General features: G+C 34.8%; 3 protein-coding genes and 2 pseudogenes across 3 annotated transcripts; all 5 read right to left on the reverse strand.

Annotated features, from left to right (window-relative positions):
* Positions 1-1,321: 1,321 nt before the first annotated feature.
* On the reverse strand, positions 1,322-3,349 carry LOC128160753 (uncharacterized; annotated as a pseudogene).
* A 2,278-nt stretch (positions 3,350-5,627) lies between these two features.
* On the reverse strand, positions 5,628-7,727 carry LOC128160468 (E3 ubiquitin/ISG15 ligase TRIM25-like). The gene has a single exon (XM_052823797.1). It carries the CDS (start codon positions 7,678-7,680, stop codon positions 5,689-5,691), a length of 1,992 nt encoding a protein of 663 aa, XP_052679757.1. The 5' UTR covers positions 7,681-7,727; the 3' UTR covers positions 5,628-5,688.
* A 1,679-nt stretch (positions 7,728-9,406) lies between these two features.
* On the reverse strand, positions 9,407-10,776 carry LOC128160754 (uncharacterized; annotated as a pseudogene).
* A 1,900-nt stretch (positions 10,777-12,676) lies between these two features.
* Positions 12,677-14,383, reverse strand: LOC128160686 (uncharacterized). The gene has a single exon (XM_052824047.1). It carries the CDS (start codon positions 14,380-14,382, stop codon positions 12,721-12,723), a length of 1,662 nt encoding a protein of 553 aa, XP_052680007.1. The 5' UTR covers position 14,383; the 3' UTR covers positions 12,677-12,720.
* Positions 14,384-20,965: 6,582 nt separating this feature from the next.
* On the reverse strand, positions 20,966-23,283 carry LOC128157862 (uncharacterized). The gene is made up of 2 exons (XM_052820518.1): positions 23,226-23,283; positions 20,966-22,782 (listed from the first exon to the last, which is right to left on the reverse strand). Exon 2 carries the CDS (start codon positions 22,773-22,775, stop codon positions 21,117-21,119), a length of 1,659 nt encoding a protein of 552 aa, XP_052676478.1. The 5' UTR covers positions 22,776-22,782; positions 23,226-23,283; the 3' UTR covers positions 20,966-21,116.
* Between the last annotated feature and the right edge of the window lie 285 nt (positions 23,284-23,568).

Here is a 23,568-nt window from a genome sequence, read left to right on the forward strand (position 1 = left end):
TTGGCATTGAATTGAAACCTGATACGCTAACAGGGGCGTTTTGACTGAGAAATCTTGAGAAATTTTCGTTTGGAAATTTTTCATACTTTTGAATGAACATCGTTTGAACCCTGAGGTATTTAAAAATATCAAGCAATTAAGCAAAATCTGAATTGAGGATATCTTGGGACAGACTATAGCCCACAAATTGCCGCGTTAATTTTTTTTACTTTATAACGAGTAATCGTCTAAAAATTTTTAGTCGTTCCTCGAATACTCATTGACATCCCTAGTTTTTACCATTGGTTCAATATACTGATTGCAAAAGATCTATTAGAGAATATTTTATATGAAATACTACACGTAGCTTATCGTTGCACACTACATATGCAACATGATAACAACAATTATATAGATATCTTATGTTCTTGTCAAGTTTTCCCTCAGATTCCTTAAACATTCATTTGGAAAAATGTTTGCAAACATGGTTTAATACAGGTCCTACAAGTATTTGGAAATGATATAATTTCTTGTAAACGAGTGCTCCTCAATATTGCAAAAAGTACATAACTGATGTTTCCTATCTCAGAAGTCATAACTATCCTAATAGAATGACAAGCCCTTATTTAGATCTACTGCTTATAAATATTTGATCCAAATGCTTTGCTATATCTAAATGAAATAAATAAGTAGTCGCAGTACATTTAACTTATTCAATATTCCTTCGACAGCTGGAGAACACCGACCAAGACTCTTGCACCATTGATCCCCCTTCCCCACCAGTAGTTCCCCATGGACCTTGTTTTTTTAACTTTGTGGAATTTAAAAACAGGACGAAACAGAAACAGACTTAAAATTATTACGAGGGTCAACATTTCTTCCGTGATTTTTTTTCCTCAAAATAGCATTGCATGCAGCTATATCATTTAAAAGGGTATCATCTTTACATATCTTCTAAATAAAATATTGTGTATTCTTGTGGGTTTTTTTCCCGAAAAATATTTCATTGAATTGATGATTTTTATTAAAATGAGAGTTGAAATGGTAGTGTGATATTGTAAAATCATTGAAAATCTTTGGCGCGAATTTTTGTGCATTGCTTGATAAATATACTTAAATCATGGGTAGAATCATTTTGACGGATAATGAACGAAAATAAAATATAATTTGCTATGGATGGTGTAATCGGTGATAAAAGGTACCTACAAAATCAACGAAATTTAGGTCACCAGGAATGTTAATGATTTCACAGTTGCTATCATGCGCATGCGTGTGTGCCCCTGAGGTTATTATGTTCAAGCTCATTTCATTTATAAGCACTCTCTACATATTTAAACAAACCTTTAATAACAAAACATTCTTCAATCTTCATTCAGAGATCAATCAAACAAATAATGATATAGTTTATGACACCATATTGCTCCATCGTATTTAAGTTATCTTAAATTCTAACAATCGAGATGAAAAATTTATCTGTTGATAACTCACATTAAAAAAAGTATTATTACCGAGCTCTATATTCGGCTCGATTTATTTTGTCATCAGGATATTTTCTATTATAAACAGTAGGTTTTAAAACAGTGTAGTGAATAATAGATTGTGTTCATTCACAAAACTTTGTAAATACAAAATTTATTAAGGTAGTTCAGAACCAGAATTTTTTCCCCTGTTGGGTGAAGTACAACATTATACGACTGTGTAATCCCTGGTAAATCAATGTCCCGACTCTCACCTCCTCCGCGTCTTATCTGCCTTAGTTTGTTCCCCATCACGCAAATAAAAATATTGTCTTGTAAATCAAATGCCAGACCACGTAGTCTACCAGTGTGTATAACCGTATAAACTTCCTTATTGGCTTGGTCTGCAACTACAACATGATTGTCTCTAGTTATGGCGTAATGGTTGGAATGAAATGAAGCAGAAATAAATGGTACGTCTCCAGCCTTAGGGCTATTTGAAGTGTGCTTAACTAAAAAATCTGGCGCACAAATCATTTTTTCGGAATCACTACCTGAGAATATCATTGTTGACCCACGTGAAATTGCTTTCATATGTGTTTTAAGTTGAATAGATTCCATCTTCTTCAAAATTACTTTATCAGAGAGTTCGATCTGAAAATGATCGATATGAGTTGTAAAAGATACGAATACTTTATCCATGCTTTCTCCTGAGTAACAAAGGCAAAATGGAGTGGTGGAACATGGATATGTGTAATCACATCTTGCCGTAGAGTCGGTAATATCATAAATCTGCAGAGATGGTGGATCTTCTACGGACAAAAGTACTTTTGTATCATCTATAAATAAGCCATAATACGCAATCCAAGGCAATATTATTTCAGAGAGTTTTTCAAATTCGACCGACATCCATTCTTTCCGTGCCTTGATTTCTTGTCTGCGCAATATATCATTGCTGTGCAATTTGGAAGCAAATTCTTTCAGTGTGATTAATGTTGTATCAGATTTTTCAAACACCTCAACATTTTGAAAGTTTTGTTTCTCAAGAATTTGACGAAGAAAATCTGTATCAGGTTGGGTGTAATCGTGCACAATGTTCCCGGTTTTCAAATCACACAAACGTTTGACGTGATCCAAGATTTGATGGCGTACCTTGTGTCTAGTGACAAAAATCTGCTTTGTTGACCCGTTCTCCAACACCCTTTGCATTAAAGTATTAGCCTCTTGTACTGTTGTTGCAAGCCGTTTTACTTCATCTGATGCAATTTCAATATAACCGACAGCATCAGAATGCTTCTGTTCAAACTGCTTCATCCATTGGTTGTGGGCTTTGTCTATAAGGGATTTTATTTCCTCTACCTTTGTTTCGGTGCATGTCAAGATTTCCTGCTTTTTTGCGTTTAGATTTGCAAGCACATCATTGTATTCCTCCTGTAAAGCATCAATTTTCGTTAAAAAATCTTTGAAACATGAGGGTGTTACTTTACAACTGCTTTCATCTATTTCCAATGCTACATCATCGATAGACTCCACCTTTTTACACGTTCTATGTTTGGTGGCAAAGCATATGCTGCAGCAAAGTTGGTCATGGTCTTGACAGAATACTTCAATATACTTCCCCTTGTGAACTATACAAGGTTCCTCTATCTCTCTATGTTGTTTTTCAAATCCCCGACATCTGAAAGGCTTACAATTTTATGTCTCTCGAGAATCGGGACACAGGAGTGTATTGATTTGCAATCATCACATATCGTTGCGGTACAAGTTTTGCACCAATGCTTTGCTTGAACAGTTTTATCCTCTCTCTGGCAAAACATACACCACTTATTTTCAGCTCGATCTGAGTCTACAGACATACTTAAAATCAGTTTATCTTCTGGTAAACTACAGGCCCATTCTTCGCTGGAGGCGTATCATTTATTGAATCAGATGTAAGTTTTTAATGATTAATTGTGGTATATTTACATCTACCAAGCATAATTTCCTCTATTTTTTACGGAAACTTATAGTTAATTCATAGCTCTATAGGAACAGCCAAACTGAAATCTACACGCCCTATTTATCGATTGGTCGAAATCTACAGCGGCTGAAAGTGACAGGACTGAAATTGACACGCCCTGTTCATCGATTGGTCTGAACCTACAGCGACCTTAGTAAAATCCCGGACTGCACGAAATGATCATGACGATGCCAGACTCAAAGTCTCACAGGAGACGATTTGACTGTTTCTTTTAGCTAACGTACTTAAATAGTAATTTAGTGAATTTTACTAACTTTTCATAATCAGTTTATGAATTAGTTAAAGAAAGATGTTAATATAAACAATAAAATGCTTTCTTTGATGATTCATGCGGGTTATGAAGGCAGCGATCATTGCAGGAAAAATTTTACATAACCCGCTAACGCGGGTTATGTATTTTTCCTGCAATGTCGCTACCTTCATATCCAGAATTTATGCATTTTATAAGCATTTTATTGTTTAAATAATTGCTGATGAATGCGACAATAGAAAACATGTTGCTGCGCCCTCGGAAGAACTTAAACCACCCTCTAAACGCCTCCCATTTCTAATCATGAACATAATATTTATGCATTCCGTTATTTTCACTTCTCCCGCCCCTTTTATTGTGGGTCGATAACTTTCAGATTTGCATTAAAAAAATTCAAAATGATATTTTTGACCATAAACTATTATTTAGTGAAGAAAAAAATTAAGATATCTTAGAGTTTGAAATTGATTGCTAACTATATATTTATACAGAACTCTTTATTCTTAAGGAGACAGATATGGTTGACTAAATTCCAACAAAACCTTTAATTGTAAGGTGCCCGGTCAATGTCAGCTATGGTATGCCATTTCAGCACCATTTATTATATTTCTACAATAAATCAATTGACTGATTTTATCCCTGAGAATCGTTTTATTTTCTGATGATTTATAATAAATGAAACAAATATTTAAACAGGATGTAAGAAAATTTTCATGATGCATAGCAATCATATTCTAAAACAAATAATTCGAGCGAATAATTTTTTTTATTTCATTCCGTTTGCCTCTAATCTATGCTTAAATGTCTGCTCAAGTCTATTAAAAGTGCATTGATGTACGTTTACGGATCAGCATAAATACAAGCTAGCATATCCCAGAATAGCCGTGGCTCTGAGGAACACTGGAGGAACAATAAGAAGTACGTCACAAAATGGGGGGAAATAAATCAATGTACCTCCTTATATTCGTTGTTGCAGGATAGGAGTCTACTTACATGAGATAATTTTGGGGGTAGGGGGTAGTGAAGGAAAATCAAATTTCATTATATTCATTGGTTGCTGAAGGTGCTAATTTACAAATGAGGGGTTTGTACATGATCAATAACAATTAGGCAATCACAAATATTAATGATTTGCAGCTTGATATCACGTGTGTGTGTTATCAGTGTGTGGAAATAATAATTACAGATATAAGCAAACTTTGAACAATAAGACATATATTAAAGATGATGTGAAATCATCATAGGCGTTGGAACGGGGGGGGGGGCAAAGTTAGACCTAACCATCATAGAGGGTTCAGCCCCCCCCCCCCACTTTTTTTCGCAGCAAACATAATTGTTCCTAAATTCAACCCACCCACCCCCCGACGGAATAGGAATTTCATAAATTTCATAATTGGGGGGGGGGGGGGGTTGTATGTAAGAATTATTTTTGGAACAAGATTTTCATGATTTTTGGGAATTAGGTTTTTTTTTGCTTGTTAAGATTTCTAAGGTTATTAGTCTAGCCTCCCCCCCCCACACTTTCAATTTGCTTCCGATGCCACTGTTCATAAAAGCATTTGGTCGCCATATTAGTTTTAATCGCTCCTCTACTACCACTGGGGTATATATACCGATTGAGAAAGTTACGGTCGGTTGCTTTCCGATCTTTAGAATGCAAGAACTACACATTGTAGTAAAGTGTTTGTAATTAGGATTAAGGAAACAACAATCAAAAAAATACAAAATACATTTATTCTTTGAAAGAATTTCCAAGGTATCCGTATTATTTTGCACGGACAGTGCTGCTTTACTTCGCATGCACATTGAACAAGTCTGTCGTTCAAACAGAGTGCATAATGTCTGCATCTTTTTGAAAACTCCGGTGGCAATACATCCACACAGTAGCTAAATGATAGTATATTCAAGAAAGTGGTATATGTCATTTTCTATTCCGAAAAGGTCATCATAATACTACATAGCAAACAACGGTTCATTTACATTCACAATACTTTGTAAACACAAAATTGTTTATTGAAGCCCAGAATCAGAATTTTTTCCCCTGTTGGGTGAAGTACAACATTGTAAGACTGTTTAATCCCTGGCAAATCAATGTTCCGACTCTCACCTCCTCCGTATTTTATCTGTCTCAGTTTGTTCGTCATCGTGCAAATGAAAATATTGTCTTGCAAATCAAACTCTACACCACGTGGATTTGATATGTTTACAAAATTCGTAAAAACATCTTTACTGTCTTGGTCTGCAACTACAACTTCATTGCCTCTAATAATGGCATGGTGATTGGAATGGAATGAAGCCGCAATAAATGGACGATCTCCAGTCTTTTGACTATTTTGACTATGCTTGACTGAAAAATCAGACGTACAAATCATATTTTTTGTATCGCTGGCCGAGAGTATTAATGTTGAGCCGCGTGAAATGGCTTTCATATGTTTTTTGAGTTGAAAAGTTTCCATCTTCTTCAAAATCACACAGTCGCTATCAGAGATATCGATCTGATAATGATCGACATGGTTTTCAAAAGAAACGTAAACTTTATCCATGTTCTCTCCCGATAGACACAGACCAAACGGAGTGGTCGAACATGGATATGTTTGAATACATTTTGCGTTAGAGTCGGTAACATCATAAACCTGTAAAGATGGCGGTTTTTCGATGGACAGAAGTACTTTTGTGTCATTTACAAATAAGCCATAATACACCCATGTAGGTAGATTACTTTCAGAAAGTTTTTCAAATCTAACCGACATCCAGTCTCTCTGTGACATGATTTTTCGTCTGCGCAATATATCATTGCTGTGCAATTCAGATGCGAATTCTCTCAATGTGTTTAATGTTGAATCAGATTTTTCAAGCACCTCGACGTTTTGAAAGTGTTGATCCTCTAAAATTTGACGTAGGAAATCTGTGTCAGGTTGGTTGTAACTCTGCACTAAATCCCAGATGCTCAGATCACGCAAATGATTGACATGATCCAAGATTTGATGTCGGATTTTGTGTCTAGTAGTAAATACTTGCCTTGTTGTTCCGTTTTCTAGAACTCTTTGCAGCATAGTGTTAGTCTCTTGTATTGTTGTTGCAAGCCGTTTTACTTCATCTGATGCAATTTCAATATAACCGACAGCATCAGAATGCTTCTGTTCGAACTGCTTTATCCATTGGTTGTGGGCCTTGTCTAGAAGTGATTTTATTTCTTCTACTTTTGTTTCGGTGCATGTCAAGATTTCCTGCTTTTTCGCGTTGAGATTTACAAGCACATTCTTATATTCAACCTGTAAAGCATCAAGTTTCGTCAAAAAAAATTTCAAACACTTAGGAGTTATATTATAACTGTTTTGATCTATATCCAGTGATACATCATCAATGGACTCCACCGTTTTACACGTTCTGTGTTTGGTGGCAAAGCATATGCTGCAACAAAGTTGGTCATGGTCTTGACAGAATACTTCAACATACTTCCCCTTGTGAACCAAACAAGGTTCATCTATCTCTATGTTGTTTTTCAAATCCTCCACATCTGAAAGGCTCACAATTCTATGACTCTCTAGAATTGGGACATATGAATGAACGAATTTGCAATCGTCACATATAATTGCCGAACACGTTTTACACCAATGTTTTGCTTGAACAGTTTTATTGTTTCGCTGACAAAACATGCAAAGCTGGTTTTCACTTTGATTAAAGTTTACAGACATACTCAGAATTAGTTTATCTTCTGGTAAACTACAGGCCCATTCTTCACTGGAGGCGTCATCACTTGGAGCTTGGATGGACTTCCTACATACGGGACACTGAATAGTTTTAGAATTATCACTGCTACACGCCGCCGTACTTGAAATGTAGGTCTGAATACAGGATTTACAAAACGTATGATAACATGGCAAATACTTGGGGTTCCTTACCTCCTCCAGACATATAGGACACCGGAATTTGTCATTGGTACCTGGAAGATCTTTTTGTTTGGATTCAGCCATCTATGGATGATACTCAAACTGAAACACTTGCTACGATATGGATGATGCGCTAGTCTTTACTTTCGGTATGAAAAATGTATGGAGCAGTAAACAGATGTTTAATTTATCATTATTGATTTACCTAACAAGAACTGCCTCCATTCGAAATCTAATAAAATTCTTTAGCAGACACATATAGAGAGCTCCCTCACCTACTTTTTAATAAAAAAGATCTTTTCCTCATTTTTACATATACATTGTAATATCAAAGTCATTTTGAAGCAAACTGATCATTCCAATAATTTTTCAGTATGAAATAGGATAGATAAATGTATATCAAGTTATTAAAAATCAAAGACGCCTCATCAATGGTAGTCATGATGTGCCATTGTATTACCTTGTATTTCTGTAATAACATATGTTACTGATAAACAATAAAATGCTTTCTTTGCATGGTGATTTATTGGAGAAATAAATTTAGGTTGCAGAAAAAATACTTAACCCGCGTTAGCGGGTTATTTAATTTTTTTCCTGCAATGATCGCTACCTTCATAACCTGCATGAAACATCAAAGAAAGCATTTTATTGTTTATATTTACATCTTTCTTTTAACTAGTTAATAAACTGATTATGAAAAGTGAGTATAATTCACTAATGTACTGTTAATGTGTGTAAGTACATCAGCTGAAAAGAACAACCAACTCGTCTCCTGTGAGACTTTGAGTCCAACATCATCATGATTATTTCGTGCATTTCGCGATATTTCCTAGGTCGCTGTATGTAATTAAAACAATCGATAAACAGGGCGTGTCAATTTCGATCCTGTCAATTTCTTGTAAGTTTTAGCCGCTGTAGATTTCGACCAATCGAAAAACGGGGGTCTAGATTTCAGTCTGGCTGTCTCTATAGAGCTATGTAGTAACTATAAGTTTTCATAAGAAATAGAAGGAATAATACTGTGTAGATGTAAATATTTACTTATGATTTAATATAACTGAAACAAACATTCAAACAGGATATATGGAAATTGGCATGGTGCATAACAATCATATTCCACAAAAAAATCTATGGGAGGTAATAAAAATGATTTCATTTCCTTTTCATCAAATATATGTCTGAAAGTCTGCTCAAGTAATTTATTGCATTTACGGATCTGCATAAAATTAAAGCTTTCCCAGAACAGCCGTGGCGCGCTTGGTGGAGGAAAAATAAGAAATACGTCACAAAATGGAGGCATTGTGTATAATTATGTACCTCCTTTTATTCGTTGGTTGTGAGTCTATTTACATGAAATCATTTTATGGGGGAGGGGGGTAATAAATGAAAATCAAATATTATTTATGGGGGTTGCTGATGGTGGGTTTTTTTTTTTTACAGATAAGGGGTTTATACAACATCAGCAACAATTAGGCAACCGCAAATGTTCATGACTTTGTAGCTTGATATCCCATGTGTGTTATCAGTATGTGGAAATAATTATCACAGTTATAAGCACACTCTAAACAGTAGGACATATGTTTGATAACAATTTAATCATAAACATTTTCAACCTGTATTTCAACCTAAGTTTCAATGATTGACACTGATCAATCGAACAAGGCATGTTACATTATTTGCTCAATAGTATCACACAATCACGGATTTCATTTTTAACATAACTCTTCATTTTAAACGGGTATCTGATGTGCTTTAAATTAACAAATTCACATAGTTTCAAAAAAATATATCAATATTAAGCTAATAATATTTAGCTCTTTGTAAGGTCTGAGCTTTTCACTTTGCCATGTATCATTTTCGAATCCAAAAGGTACATCATAACACTACATAGTGAATAACAATTCATGTATATTCGCACTAATTTGTAAACACAAAATTTCTTATTATCGTCCAGCATAAGAACTTTTTCCCATGTTGGATGAAGCACAATATGGTATGCCTTTTGAATTCCTGGTAAATCAATGTCCCTACCCTCACCTCCTCCATATCTTATCGGCCGTCTCAGTTTGTTCCCCATCACGCAAATGAAAATAGTGTCTTGTAAATCAAACGCCAGACCACGTGGAGTACCTGTGTGTAAAGCCTTTTAGAAACATTTTCATTGTCTTGGTCTACAACCACTTCATGTTAATTCTAATGAAGGCGCGGTAATTTGAATCAAATGAAGTCGAAATAAATTGTCTGCGGCTGAAGTCTATATGAAGTGTGACAGAAAAGTCAGACGTACAAACCATTCTCTTGGAAAGGGTTCCTCCGAGTATTAATGTTGAACCACGAGAAAGTGCTTTCATGGGTTTTTTGAGTTGAATACTTTCCATTTTATTGAAAATTACATGATCAGATATACTTCAATATGTAAGTGTCCAACATTGGTCTCTAAAAACATGTACACTTTATCCATGCTCTCCACTAAGTAACAAAGACCAAACGGTGAATTTGAACATGAATACGCAAGAACACATTTTGCGTTAGAGTCGGAAATGTCAAAAAATTGTCAAGATGGTGGATTTTCTACGGATAGAAGAACTTTTGTGTCATCAACAAATAAGCAGTAATGTACCATGAAACTTAATTCTTTTTCAGAGATTTGTTCAAACTTCACTGTCATCCAGTCTTTGTTTAACATGGTTTCCCGTCTGCCCAACATATCATTTCTGTGCAATTGCAAAGCAATTACTTTAAGTGTGTTTATCGTTTTAGGAATCTTTTGAAGCACCAAGACATTTTGAAAGTTTTGATCCAGACGAATTTGACGAAAGAAATCTGTATCAGGTTTGGTGTAATCGTGCACAATGTCCCAGATTTTCAAATCACACAAACAATTGACATGATCCAAAATTTGGTGACGTACTTTATGTCTGGTATACAACAAAGATCTGCTTTGTCGATTCGCTTTCTATAACTTTTGTGAGCATTGTCTTTGCCTATTGTACTGTTGTTGCAAATTGTTTGACTTCATCAAATTTGTGCTATTATTATACTATGGGGGTTAATTTTATCGCAGAAACAAGTGCTTGTGACGTGACATCCCCCCCCCCCATCTTATTATATTATTAAATTATATCTCTATGTGTATCCTTATTTTCAGTATAAATTTGTTTTAACATTTACCATTACCATTTACCATTAGAACCTCATTGGCAAACAATTTAGTACAATTGGAACTATATGTTCCTCTATCTACATTAGCCAGTCAAATGGTGTGTAACATCAAATTAAAGAAAAATGTGACATTCACTGTTAAAAATTGTAATTTATTTTCAAATGTTATGACCGAATGTAGCTAGTAAATTTTGACACATTTAACAACAATCACGAATTCCCTTCCGAAGTAATGACTGCTTTCATTTTCGTTACTATATATTTAATTTTTTTCCTTAATATCTTAAAATAGAAAAAATAAATTGTTTATTAATCGTTTTAAACATAAATCTAAGGTTTATATCCATAAAAGCGTTAATCACATGTGTATACCATTTAATGCAAAAGTCACAGCATATGCTATATTAATTCATATTTAAGGATAGAGCATTGGAAACCAGACTGGAAATATTTCAGTATAATAAGTTGTATAAGAGACTTTTACAACAAATGTGATGAATTATTAATTGATATTAATTAAAAAGAGATTTCGTTATTACTTCTAAATATGATTGAGTTGATTGCATAATTTGCAAAAGTTCATAACTTCATGAAAAACTCCACACACTTATTGTTCTGCGAGATTTTGGGTTTCATCCAACGATCTTTTTATCAGGATATTTCATTTCAACTCTAATGCATTTCAACACGACAAGTATGCTCACCCGTATCTATGTGAATTATCTCGGCATACTGATTTAATTCATTTTAATATGTTTAAAGCACTTCCGATCAAAATTTTACAAAGAAGCTTTTTAATTAGGAAGCATTTTAATTTAACATGCATTCCGAGTGCGAATTCAATTTTTTTCCGGAAGAGGAAGGGGGCTGTCGCATACGCATACTGACCGCCAACACATTAATCTTATGTCGTTCGATCCATTATTATTAATGATATTTTCACCACCTTATAACCTCAAATTTGTATGACTTATTTTTAGATCGAGACAAAATCGGGGTGGTAGTGGTGACGGGAGCTAAACCCATGGTGTCGGCCGTAACATCAATCGGTTAAAGTTTTTGGAACAGTTTCCATATCCAACTTTTTACTAGTCGGAACTTCAAGATCTTAGCCATACATTATATGTCTAATTATCATTGGGTAACATTAATTAAAAGATATAAAAATCATTGATGTCAAAACTACTTATAAAGTTTTAATTGTATTCGTTGAGTTTTTAAACTTTAATGTAGTAACCTGGACAAACAAAGTTGAAATAAAAAAGACATTAATTTACAACAAATATCAGCTATTCCTATTTCGGGCGCGGGGGGGGGGGGGACTCGAAGCATCTGTTCTGTTTGAATCTGTTTACAACAATGTCAACTTGGAAGACCATTCTATTCTGTTTAGAAAATGTGGAGCTTGACTTCAATATTTAAAGGCTTATTGTTGTCAAAAAAGTTAATGGGCCACCCTCCCCCTTGCGCTACGTGCCTGTTTGGTTTGTATGATGATATAGCAGTGCGACACAGGGTAATGTTCTACAGTGATCAACGTTTTTTTATTAAATATGTGTGCCTTGATTTCAGTCTGTTTTGATTAGTTTTCAATTGGAAATTCCATATTCCATAACAGTGCAGTGCTTGTCATATCGGTATTTCTTCAATGCGCGTTTCTACAAATCTTTGCGCCCAATGGATATGTTACGTGTTAGGGTAATGTAATACCTGAATGCATAAAGCATGAATAATGCTTTCGCTCTCATATAGGAGTTGTGCGACGATACTAGTATGCGTAACATTAGAAATTGAAAATTATTCTAGGTAAGTAATAGGAGATAAAAGGAAATAATGTGTATAGAGGAATATTAGTGTAACCAAATTACATAAAAAAGATTTTTATAGAAGATTTTGAAAACGAATATACACGAGAAAAACCAACTTTATTTCTTTTACATCATTTTTCACAAATGTTGATGTCTATTTTAAATATTTGATTTTCTTCACATTACCGCGGTGATATTCACATACAAATAGATTGTCATCATTGTCCACACATAAACCAAAAGGATTCTTAAGATCACAGTTATCAATGTAACGAAGAAACTGTCCGTCCTGATCCAGAATGTGGATACAATGGTTGTCACCCTCTGCTGTCAGGATACGACTCTGACTGTCTGTTGTGACACCATAGGGTTTGAATGGTTCGTTCTTGGTAACTGATGGATGACCAGTGTATCTCCATTTGAGTTTCCCGTCCTGACTAACCACCACAACTGCACCAACCTCACTGTCAGCTACACAGATGTCATGGTTTCTACTCTTAGAGATATATTTTACTTTATTATTCCCCGAGAACAGAGGTTTACCTTCATCATCAAACTGAATTGTTTGTTTTTCTGTAGATCCCGCGTAACGGACAACTTTGGACTGAATTCCATCATCACTTAACATGTCAACTAGTAAATCACCAGTGGAGGCGATACAAAGCATACCACACTTCCATCCTTGTAATCTAATAAACTCTTCTACCTTTTCATCCTTTACTTTATTCACTGTTCCTGTTGAACTGGCAGAGTACAATATTGTTCCATCCCTTTCTACAGCTATATCGATGGGTCGCTCCCCTGATTTTGTTTTCATTGTCTCAAGTAGGGAACCTTCAAAGAAGCATTTGATTTCATTGGTCATTCCATTCATCCATATCCTGTCATCACTCAGACAGGTAATGCTGCGTAAATCATTAAACCCAGTCTGTATTGTGGCAACAAGTTCCGGTTCATCAAGTAGTTCTCCGACTGATTTTGTCGATTGGTTAAGTGAAATTACATTTTCTCCTGTAGCAGTTGATAATGGGGTGATCTGTCCAAACAAACTATACAGCCTCTCACGGTCTATTGGTTTCGGAATGAATGTTGGCAGTGACACCTGAACCCTGGTTGGACGCTTGTTGAATTCTCTGGTCTTAGAGCTGTATTCAATGGTACGAGATACTTCAGTAGATTTCTCTATTTCTTTTAAGGCATGTAACGTTTGTTTTATGAGACTATGTATCTGTCTGATTTCATCCAAGTGTTTCTTCAAAATATCTCTGTGTTTTAATTTTATCTCTTCAGTTTCAGTTTTCATTCTGTTGATGACGATGTCGATTTCTCTGTGCCATTGCTGTCCTTGTTTGGACATTGTTTTTTTAAGTTTTTCATATCCTTCATCCAGGTTAACAAGTTCATTTTCCAAACGGAGCTCCATTTCTTCATATGTAGGGGAAATCTGATTTTCTAACTCTTGTGCATCCTTTTTAATGACTTCTTTTTTTGTCTTGTAAACTTCTGTAATTTCTACAAATTTATGCCTCCCATGTTGCTCAGATGCTATGCAGGAAGAACAAACAAAAATGTTGTTGCAATCTTGGCATTGAAATTTGCAACTTTTGTGTGAATGCGTGGCGCATTTCGGATAAATTAGGGTTGATCTTCGATCCTGGAAAGGGACTATTTTATGTTTTTCATATTCCCCTGATATGTGATCTACTACACATGGCTTACAGAGGTTGACATGACAATAGTCACAGTAGCTGTGTACTATGGTGGTCTCACAAAGGTCACATCGGGGTACATCCTGGGCACTGGAATGAGGATCCATGGTTTTTCTGTATAGAAAAATTACAGACCTTTTCATTAAATCGATGAAATGATAAAATACTTGTATTTTAAAGAAAAACCCACAGCATTTGCATACACCGTGTTTTTATCTTTATACACAAGGTCAAACAGCTAGTTAAGTGTGGATTTTTGTACGTGTCAAAAATTAAAATATTTTGATTGTAAAATTTAAACATTTTTCGAACTACATTGTGTATCTTATCTGTGAAGCCTTTCTTTTAGGCTTTTCTCTTTTACATAATAAAATCAAGTTGACAAAGGCTTAACTATAGCAGCGTATGATTAATATGTTATATAATAGGCCTTTAATGTTCAAAACGAAAGTAGTTCTATTCTTAATTAATAGTATATTACATTGTAAAATGAATGATTGAATCACGTATGTTTCAGCATAAGTGTTAGTAAAGTAAACCTTAAAAGAATTAATACCTTTAAAATAACAATAAAGTACCTTACTTTAACTTTTAACTGTCTGGTTTGTGGGTGCCCAAAACATGGCTGATCCTGTTCTGATAGTAACCGCCAGATCAGAAATAACGTATTAGAGTTTCTTCCCTTTCATCGCTACTACTACTAGCAATCTCTCAGTCAACTATAAATCATTTTCATGCACAGGAATTTAATATAAGAAAATTATAAAACGTCGTTTAGATATATTTAAGGTAACATTTTGTGATTTTAAAAAGTAAAGTGCTGAAATCAGATTGTATGCAATAATTTGTATTTTTGATTTTGGAAATATTGAGCGATATATGAAAAATAAGTCTTGATATCTAAAATATTTTTTTTGTATATGCGGAAGTTAAATGTTTCAGTTGTATATATCACCTTTGAAGACTTTGGGTGTACATGTGCAGTACTTTTTCACTTTCAAGGGCTTTGGAGTAGTATATCAATGATATGAATCTGCATATATTGAAGACATTACCATTAAATTTGTATTTGAGATGGTTGACAGTTTGTTATTGTCATTTTTCATCAGTATTGACAACTGGTATAACAATTGAATTCCTTTTCTACTCAGTAGTTTCATACTCTTACAGAGCATATCTACTTTTGTCTTATTTACTATGATTCAATTTATTTTTCCCTTGCATCATACTAATCATGCTAATAAGAATGGTGTTATCATAATTTTTTGAATGGATATAATATCTATGTGCTATCCAAAATAAGAGGCCCATACGGCCACATCGCTCACCTGAGCAACAATAGACGTTCAAAAGATATTGTGCCATATGGCCCCTCGGTAGAATAACAAAAAATGAATATTGTAAAGTATTCGAGTTTTACACTTTTTTGCATACATATAATCTTTGACTTTGACATTGTACCTTTACGGATTTTTTTTTTACCGGGAATAAGAAAATTCTACGCAAGATAAAAAACTTAACATTTGGTAGGGGTACAGTGTTAACTTCCAATTCCCTATATTTTCGTCCTGCCCCCCCCCCCCTCCCACTTTATAAAGTGATCACAATATATGAGAGCATATAAGTACATTTTCTTCCTGAACTACTTACTAGTTATAGTATTTTCAAAAAATATCTTATAATAGTTATTGTATTTTATTTTAAAAGAAATTCCAATAGACGTGAAGAAGAACATTGTACCTCAATACCTCAATGCGCTCAATTCCTCAAATTAAAAGTATTCTAAAATTTAATTTGTCTTCTCCATTAGAATTAAACGACTGTTGTTTACCTGGCGTAAACTTGTGTGACTTTTATAACCTTACTCACACTTGATTGATGAATACACTGGAATGAAAAATGTTGTCACGTGACATGTTAAAGAGCTATAAAAATCAATGTATTGACAGGCACATCACTCTATTTTACTATGGCCCATCCATTATTTTCATCTTTATTAAAAAAGAACACAAAAAACCAAATAGCTACAAACAGGGATATTTTTCCGCTGTAATATTTTCTTACGAATAGCGATAAAGCCTTAATCCCGTAACAGAAATGTGTCAGAACTATGGGAACTGTTTTAACGGTGTCGTTTTTATTTACTCGAGTCTGAAAAACTATCAAATTGTTACAGATTTCATATTAATCATTGCATAAAGAGGGGCCCCAAGAGAGTAGTTACAGCATATCATCCTTTTTTTTTTGTACACGTATTTAACGTTTAGCGAGACATTTCTAATGATCAACCAAAATTTCAGCATCAATCGTAGAATTATAAGATACAGAGCTAACAATTCTGTTAGGTTTGAGTCATATTTTGTTCACATGAGTTTAATACATTCAGCTTAAGATTTTTAACTTGTTATTTCCTATTCAGCATTTAAAATGGAGAAAAATGGCTTCAGACCTGTGTACAAACATTGAAATGTGAGCAAAGCTCGGTATCTTGCTTATAATTCGAAGCTTAACACTCAAATATGGTTAGAAAATAGAAATTGTAAACAAATATAAGAAACGTGCACTATAACAAATAAAGAGCACAATTTATTTTTCAAAATGAATCATATATATACACACATGTTTCCGTCAGCGATATTAAACTCTATTTAAACTGAATAAACTCGAGAAAATGCTGAGCATCTGAACAAAACATGGCATTAATCAACCATTACGCAAAAGATCACACCGAATTACCGATAGAATGAATAGTATTTTGTTCTTTGTTAATGCATCAGATTTTGCTTTATTTGCGCAGGTAAACAGTCAACTGTCTGTTTTACCGAAGTCTCTGTTTTATTTGATACGTAAAAATATTAAAATGCAGGCGATAGTTCCCAGGTTACAATGCATAAATAATAAAAACGAAACGAAAATCAAAACAAGCTAACACCACCGTCATATGTGAAAACTGTCAACGCATTGAAATATTTAACCTCAATTTACTTCACAAAATCGGCACCAGTTGTTTTTTTTCATGTTTCAAAGTTCCCCTTCGCGCCCGAACTGATCCGGCTTTCATTTTGCCCCGGCCCGTGTTTACCTACCCATTTTATCAAGACTCGTATGGGATACCGAACCCAAAGCTATAAACTGATTGAAACACGCTTTTCCTTTATTATTATTTTCGTAATAAATCACATTTGAAACAGAATTAGCCCATAATTTTTTCAATTTATATTTTCCTTTCGATAAGGATTATTCATGCTAAAATACGTTGAATTTGACTCAGTAGTTCTTGAGAAGATTTTTTAAAATGCACCCCCACCTTTTTCTACAGTTTCGAGGTTTCCTCCGCTTTGAATAAAGATTGGTCTTTCAGTTTTGCAATTTATAATTGCCGTCCCATAAGGATGCTTTGTGCCAAATTTGGTTGAAATTGGCCAAGCAGTTTTAGAGAAGTTCAAAATGTTTACAGACGGACAGACGGACAGAAGGTCAGACGGACAGACGGACGGACAGTCTGTCGACGGACTAATGTGATCAGGATAGCTCACTTGAGCTTTCAGCTCAGGTGAGCTAAAAAGCTTAGTTGTATGCCTGACATCGTGTTTACAATCAATGCTGACGTTGAAATCTTCAAGGTTACGTGCTGATAAAGCTTTGCAGTGTTCTTTCTGCATGACGACTATTTTATTTCTTACATAAAATCTACAATGTGATTGCGCTTCCCTGGTTTTATATTCAACAGTCACCCCAAACTCTCTTGACTGGAGCCTGGATTCTAAAGGGTCCCGCACTGCAAGCGAGTTCTCCAATTGTACATTATTTTTTAAAACTCGACATGACAGTAGTATGCCCGACATGCAAAGGGACAAGCATCATGTATAAAATCACTATTGATGTTGGTCGTATGTGTTGGTAACACAAATTGTTGTAAATTCTCCGAAAGGGACGATGACCAAATACATATGAGTCTTGTTAATGATAGGCGTCGAACCGGGTAGTCTAAAGGGGGCTTATCCCCCCTCCAACTTTTTTATGCAAATCTAGACCACAGGGGCTCGTCACGAAGTTCATTCAACCTTTTATATCTACCACCTCTATACAATAAAATACACAAGGGAGGAATCAAAACTCGAAAAACTCGCTTCCTCCTGATTTCGATCGCCTCGTATTAATTCTCCTCGGACGTTACACCTTGCACTCTAGGTATCATTAGATCGGGAAAGGACCAAAGTATTTATGAATACCTGCAAAATTTAAATATCGGCATCAATTTTAGAAGTTTTCACGCATTTTCTTCCAGTTTACTCTCCGATGACACTTTCTTCGATCAGATGTCGCGCTCTCATTGGTCAATTCAATGTTGCTCAAAATAACTCGTACGTGGACTTCTATTTTTGAGGGATTTTCAAACGTTTTTCAAACTTCCTTTGATGCAAGAAATACATAGTCACGTCCTACCAAATGTCCGAGGTATGGTTAAAATATGTCTACATAAATATAAAAATTAACACATATACTCACCACGAAATAAGAACTTTTTCACTCATCGTTTGAATATCCCTCTAAAATACGAGTCAGCGTACGATTTATCTTGATCAACACAATTAACCAAGGAGAGTGCATGAATAAATTTGGTGCGCGACATCCGATCGAAGAAAGTGTCACCGGAGAGTAAACTGGAAGAAAATGCGTCAAAACTTCTAAAATTGTTGCCGATGTGATCAAGACATAACCATTATATATAACAATAATCCTTCCCTTTATTTTTTTTTTGCTTGTCAAGATTTTAAATATGTCCAGCCCATCCCCTTCAATTAGCTTCCGACACCACTGATTAGTATATGCTGACATAACATGCAAACCAATATCATATTCTTTTGCCCATTCAACAAAAACATGAGATAAGTGCCAAAAAAGGTTCATCAAGTCCACCAAGAACAAGTTCTACAAATACATCTAATTCAGGAAACTAACAGAGTTTGGCAATAAAATCTCTGTTACATCTTTTATTTTTAAATAAAATGTGTCGCACCATCTATTAACTCCAATCTCATGAGCATCCGAGAAAACACAAAGTAAGTCGGAATGGCAACCCCAGAGGCACTTCCAAATCCAAGTATAGAAATCGTAGAGGACTTTCATGTTGTAACAGTTTGTGGAGCGTGTCTATTACCCGGTACAGCACGAGGAAGCACATTGATTTATTCTTTTCTCGTCAGCTTAAGAAATTCTTTCAAAAAACCCAAATTCAACTTAAAGCTGACATGAATTCATATATACGCACTATTTCCCTTTTATCTCCGACTACCGCCATATTAGTTGTCGATTTCTATTGTTCTGTTTATCGCTACACACCCCCTATATAAGGCCGAGAGCACTATTCATGCTTCACCGCATTCAGGAATTTCATACACCCGAACACGTTACCTTGGACGAAATAACTTGTAAAAACGCGTTTTGAAGAAAAATAATATGACAACAACTGCACTAGCAAGATATATCCAATAAACGACGAAACAAGACAGACTGAAATCCAGGCGCAGATACTTCAAAAATTCCTCGATAATTGTAGACCGTTTCCTTGTGTTTGTTATAACATCGCACCTGCGCAAACCACATACTGTGGCAGATCGAGCAATGTCAATTATCGCATGGATTCTAGAAACGGTGCGTTGTTGTAGGAATGGATGGAAACGTTGTTACTTTCTTGGATTTACTATCATTTAGCTACTGTGTTTGATGTAGTGTCGCCGGGGTTTCCAAGAAGATGCAGACGTTATGCACCCTGTTTGAACGAAACATGCGTTCGATGTGCATGCGAAGTAAGGCAGCACTGTCTGTGCTAAATAATACGGATACATGTACCTTGGACATCCTTTCATAGAATAAATACATGTATATTTTGTATTTCATTGATTGTTGTTTTCTTTATTCTTTATTACTACATTTTAATACAATGTGTAGTTCATGCATTTAGAAGTCCGTGCAACGTGAATGCCTCGATCGAAAGCAACCGACCATAACTTTCTCAACGGGTATATATACCCAGTGGCAGTAGAGGAGAGAGCGAAACTAATATGGCGACCAAATGCTTTTATGAATTCATGTCAGCTTTAAGGAAGTCTTTATTCTTAATTTAGGGCGATTCTTTACTTGTCAATTTAAAAATTGCTATGTGATTTGCCAGATTAGTTGCATTTTATAAGATAAGATAAAAGCTATACAAAGTGTTTAATGTTCAATGACTCTCCAAAAGACTTAGCAAGTTGGCACTCCAAAACTCATTGCTAAACAACCCTTATTTCATTATGCCTTAATGGGCCTAAAAAGGCCATCGAAATGCATTGAATCATATTTATTTGAACATAGATTTTTAACACTTGAAATGTTTACTACATCATCAGAACTGTACATGTGATCTTGACAAATCATTTTTGTAATTTTATGCAAACAAAAAAGCATTGAAGCAATCTTTCATTTTAACATCGCTTGGTTAAACTGTCTATTAAAACACACTTTACTTTTACATGGTATTGGTACTTTTTCCTTTACAAATATTTTACACCAGCACAGATCAATCTCTGCCACTCATGATTGTGATTTTATACAACTTTGTAAACAAAATTTCTTTCTATAATCCAGAATCAGAACGTTCTCCCCTGCAGGGTGAAGAACTACATTGTTTGACTGTTCGATTGTCTCAGTTTGTTTATTTTCACACAGACAAAAATATTGTCTTGTAAATCAAATGCCACTCCACGGGGGAAACTCAAGGTAGATCCCTCTTATAATCTTCTTTACTGTTTTGAACTATCTTTATTCTATTTACATTATTTCTCATGAATGTTGATGTCTACTTCAAATACTTGATTTTCTTTACATTGCCGTTGTAATATTCGCACACAAACAGATTGTCGTCATTGTCCACACATAAACCAAAGGGATTATTCAGATCACAGTTATCAATGTATCGGAGAAACTGTCCATCCAGATCCAGAATGTGGATACAATGATTGTCACTGTCTGCTGTCAGGATACGACTCTGACTGTCTGTTGTGATACCATAGGGTTTAAATGATTTGTTATTTGTTACGGAGGGATAACCAGTGTACCTCCATCTGAGTTCCCCGTGCTGACTTACCACAACTACTGCAAGAGCAACACTGTCGGCGACACAGATGTCATGGTTTCTGTTCTCAGTGATGTATTTTATATAACTATTCCCTGAGTATAGAGGTTTACCTTTATCGTCAAATTGAATTGTTTGTTTCTCAGTGGATCCTGAGTAAAGGACAACCTTGGATTGAGTTTCATCGTCACTGAACACTGTAACCAGGAGATCACCAGTAGAGGTTACACACATCTGAATAGGTCTCCACCCCTGTAATATAATTAACTCATTCCGTCCATTCTTTACTTTATTCACCGTTCCTTTCGTCCTATCAGAGTACAGTAGATCTCCATCACTGTCTACAGCTATATCACTGGGGCGCTCCCCTGATTTTGTTTTGGTTGTCCAAAGGACTGAACCTACAATGAAGCATTTGATATCATTGGTCATTCCATTCGTCCATATCCTGCCATCACTCAGACAGGTAATACTACGTAAATCTTTATACCCAGTCTGTATTGTGGTGACAAGCTTCGGCTCATCCAGTAGTTCTCTGACTGAAGTATTTGGTTGCTTTAGTGACAGACCATTTTCTCCAGAAGCAGTAGCTAACGGTGTGATTTGTCCAAACAACTTATAAAGCTTTTCGCGGTCTATGGGTTTTGAGATGAATGTTGGCAGTGATGCTTGAACCTTTGGTGGAATTTTGCTGAACTCTCTAATCATTGAGCTGTATTCAGTGGTAGAAGACACTTCAGTAGATTTCTCTATTTCGTCAATGGCCAGAAGTGATCGCTCTATGAGAGACTGTATCTGTTTGATTTCATCTAAGTGTTTCGTTAAAATATCTCTGTGTTTCACTTTTATCTCATTGACTTCAGTTTTCATTTTGTTGATGATGACGTCTATTTCTCTGTGCCATTGCTCTACTTCTTTTGTAATTGTCAATGTAAGTTTCTCATATCCTCCTTCTAGGTTTGCAAGTTGATTTTCCAAGTGGAGTGCAGTTTCTTCATAAGATGGGGAAATATAATTTTCTAACTCTTCCCTATCCTTTTTAATGATTTCTTTCTTTGATTTGTAAACTTCTGTAACTTCTACAAATTTGTGTCTCTCATGTTGTTCAGATGCTATGCAGGAAGAACAAACAAAAATGTTATTGCAATCTTCGCACTGAAATTTGCAATTTTTATGTGAATGCGTTTCGCATTTTGGGTAAATTAGGGTTGATCTTCGTTCCTGTAAAGGGACTATTTTATGTTTGTAATATTCATCAGAGATGTGTTCTCCTATACATAGCTTACACAGTTTGAAATGACAAAAGTCACAGTAGCTCTGTACTATGGCGGTCTCACATAAGTCACATCGGGGTATATCCTGGGCACTAGAATGAGGATCCATGATTATTCTAAAAAGATTAATTAAAATCCTATTTTTGTATTACATGATATGTTGAATATGTGTATATAAAATAAAATAAAACACCATTTGCAAATATCTTGTTTTTATCTTAACACACAGTCAAACAGCAATGAATGGATTTTTGTATGTGTCAAATATTAAAATGTCAAAAAGTTCTTTTATATTACTAAAACTATACCTTAACATAAAAACCTTCCTTACAGGGTATAATCTGTCACCTAATAAAATCAAGTTGATATAGGCTAAACTATAGTAGCGTATATATGATCAGTACGTTATTTAGGCTTAAGTTCAAAGTGAAAGTAGTTATATGCTTAATAGTATAATGTATGATTAAATCACGTATGTTTACAGCATAATTGTTTATTAAGTAATATAAAACATTTAAGGAATTAATACTTTTAATGTACAGCTAGTAAAGTACCTTACTTTAACCTGTAACTGTCTGGTCTGACTGCATGATGTGTGTGTGTGCTCAAAACATGGCTGATCCTCACCTGATCAGAAATAAATTATTGTTAGAGTTTCTTCCCTTTCATCGCTGTTACTATCTCTCATTCAACTGAATCACCCATTTTCCTGGAGATTATAGAATTCATTCAAAAGGAAATTGATATTAGAAAATTACGAAACGTCATTTAAAATAACTTTGGGGTAATAATTTATGATATCAAAAAGTAAAATGCAATAGCATATTTTTTTGATTTTAAAAATCTTAGTTTAAGAAATACGTACTTTATTCAAAAATATACATATAAGCATATAAGTGAAC

The sequence above is a fragment of the Crassostrea angulata genome, chromosome 8 (genome assembly GCF_025612915.1).
Source record: "Crassostrea angulata isolate pt1a10 chromosome 8, ASM2561291v2, whole genome shotgun sequence".
Lineage (NCBI taxonomy): Eukaryota > Metazoa > Mollusca > Bivalvia > Ostreida > Ostreidae > Magallana > Magallana angulata.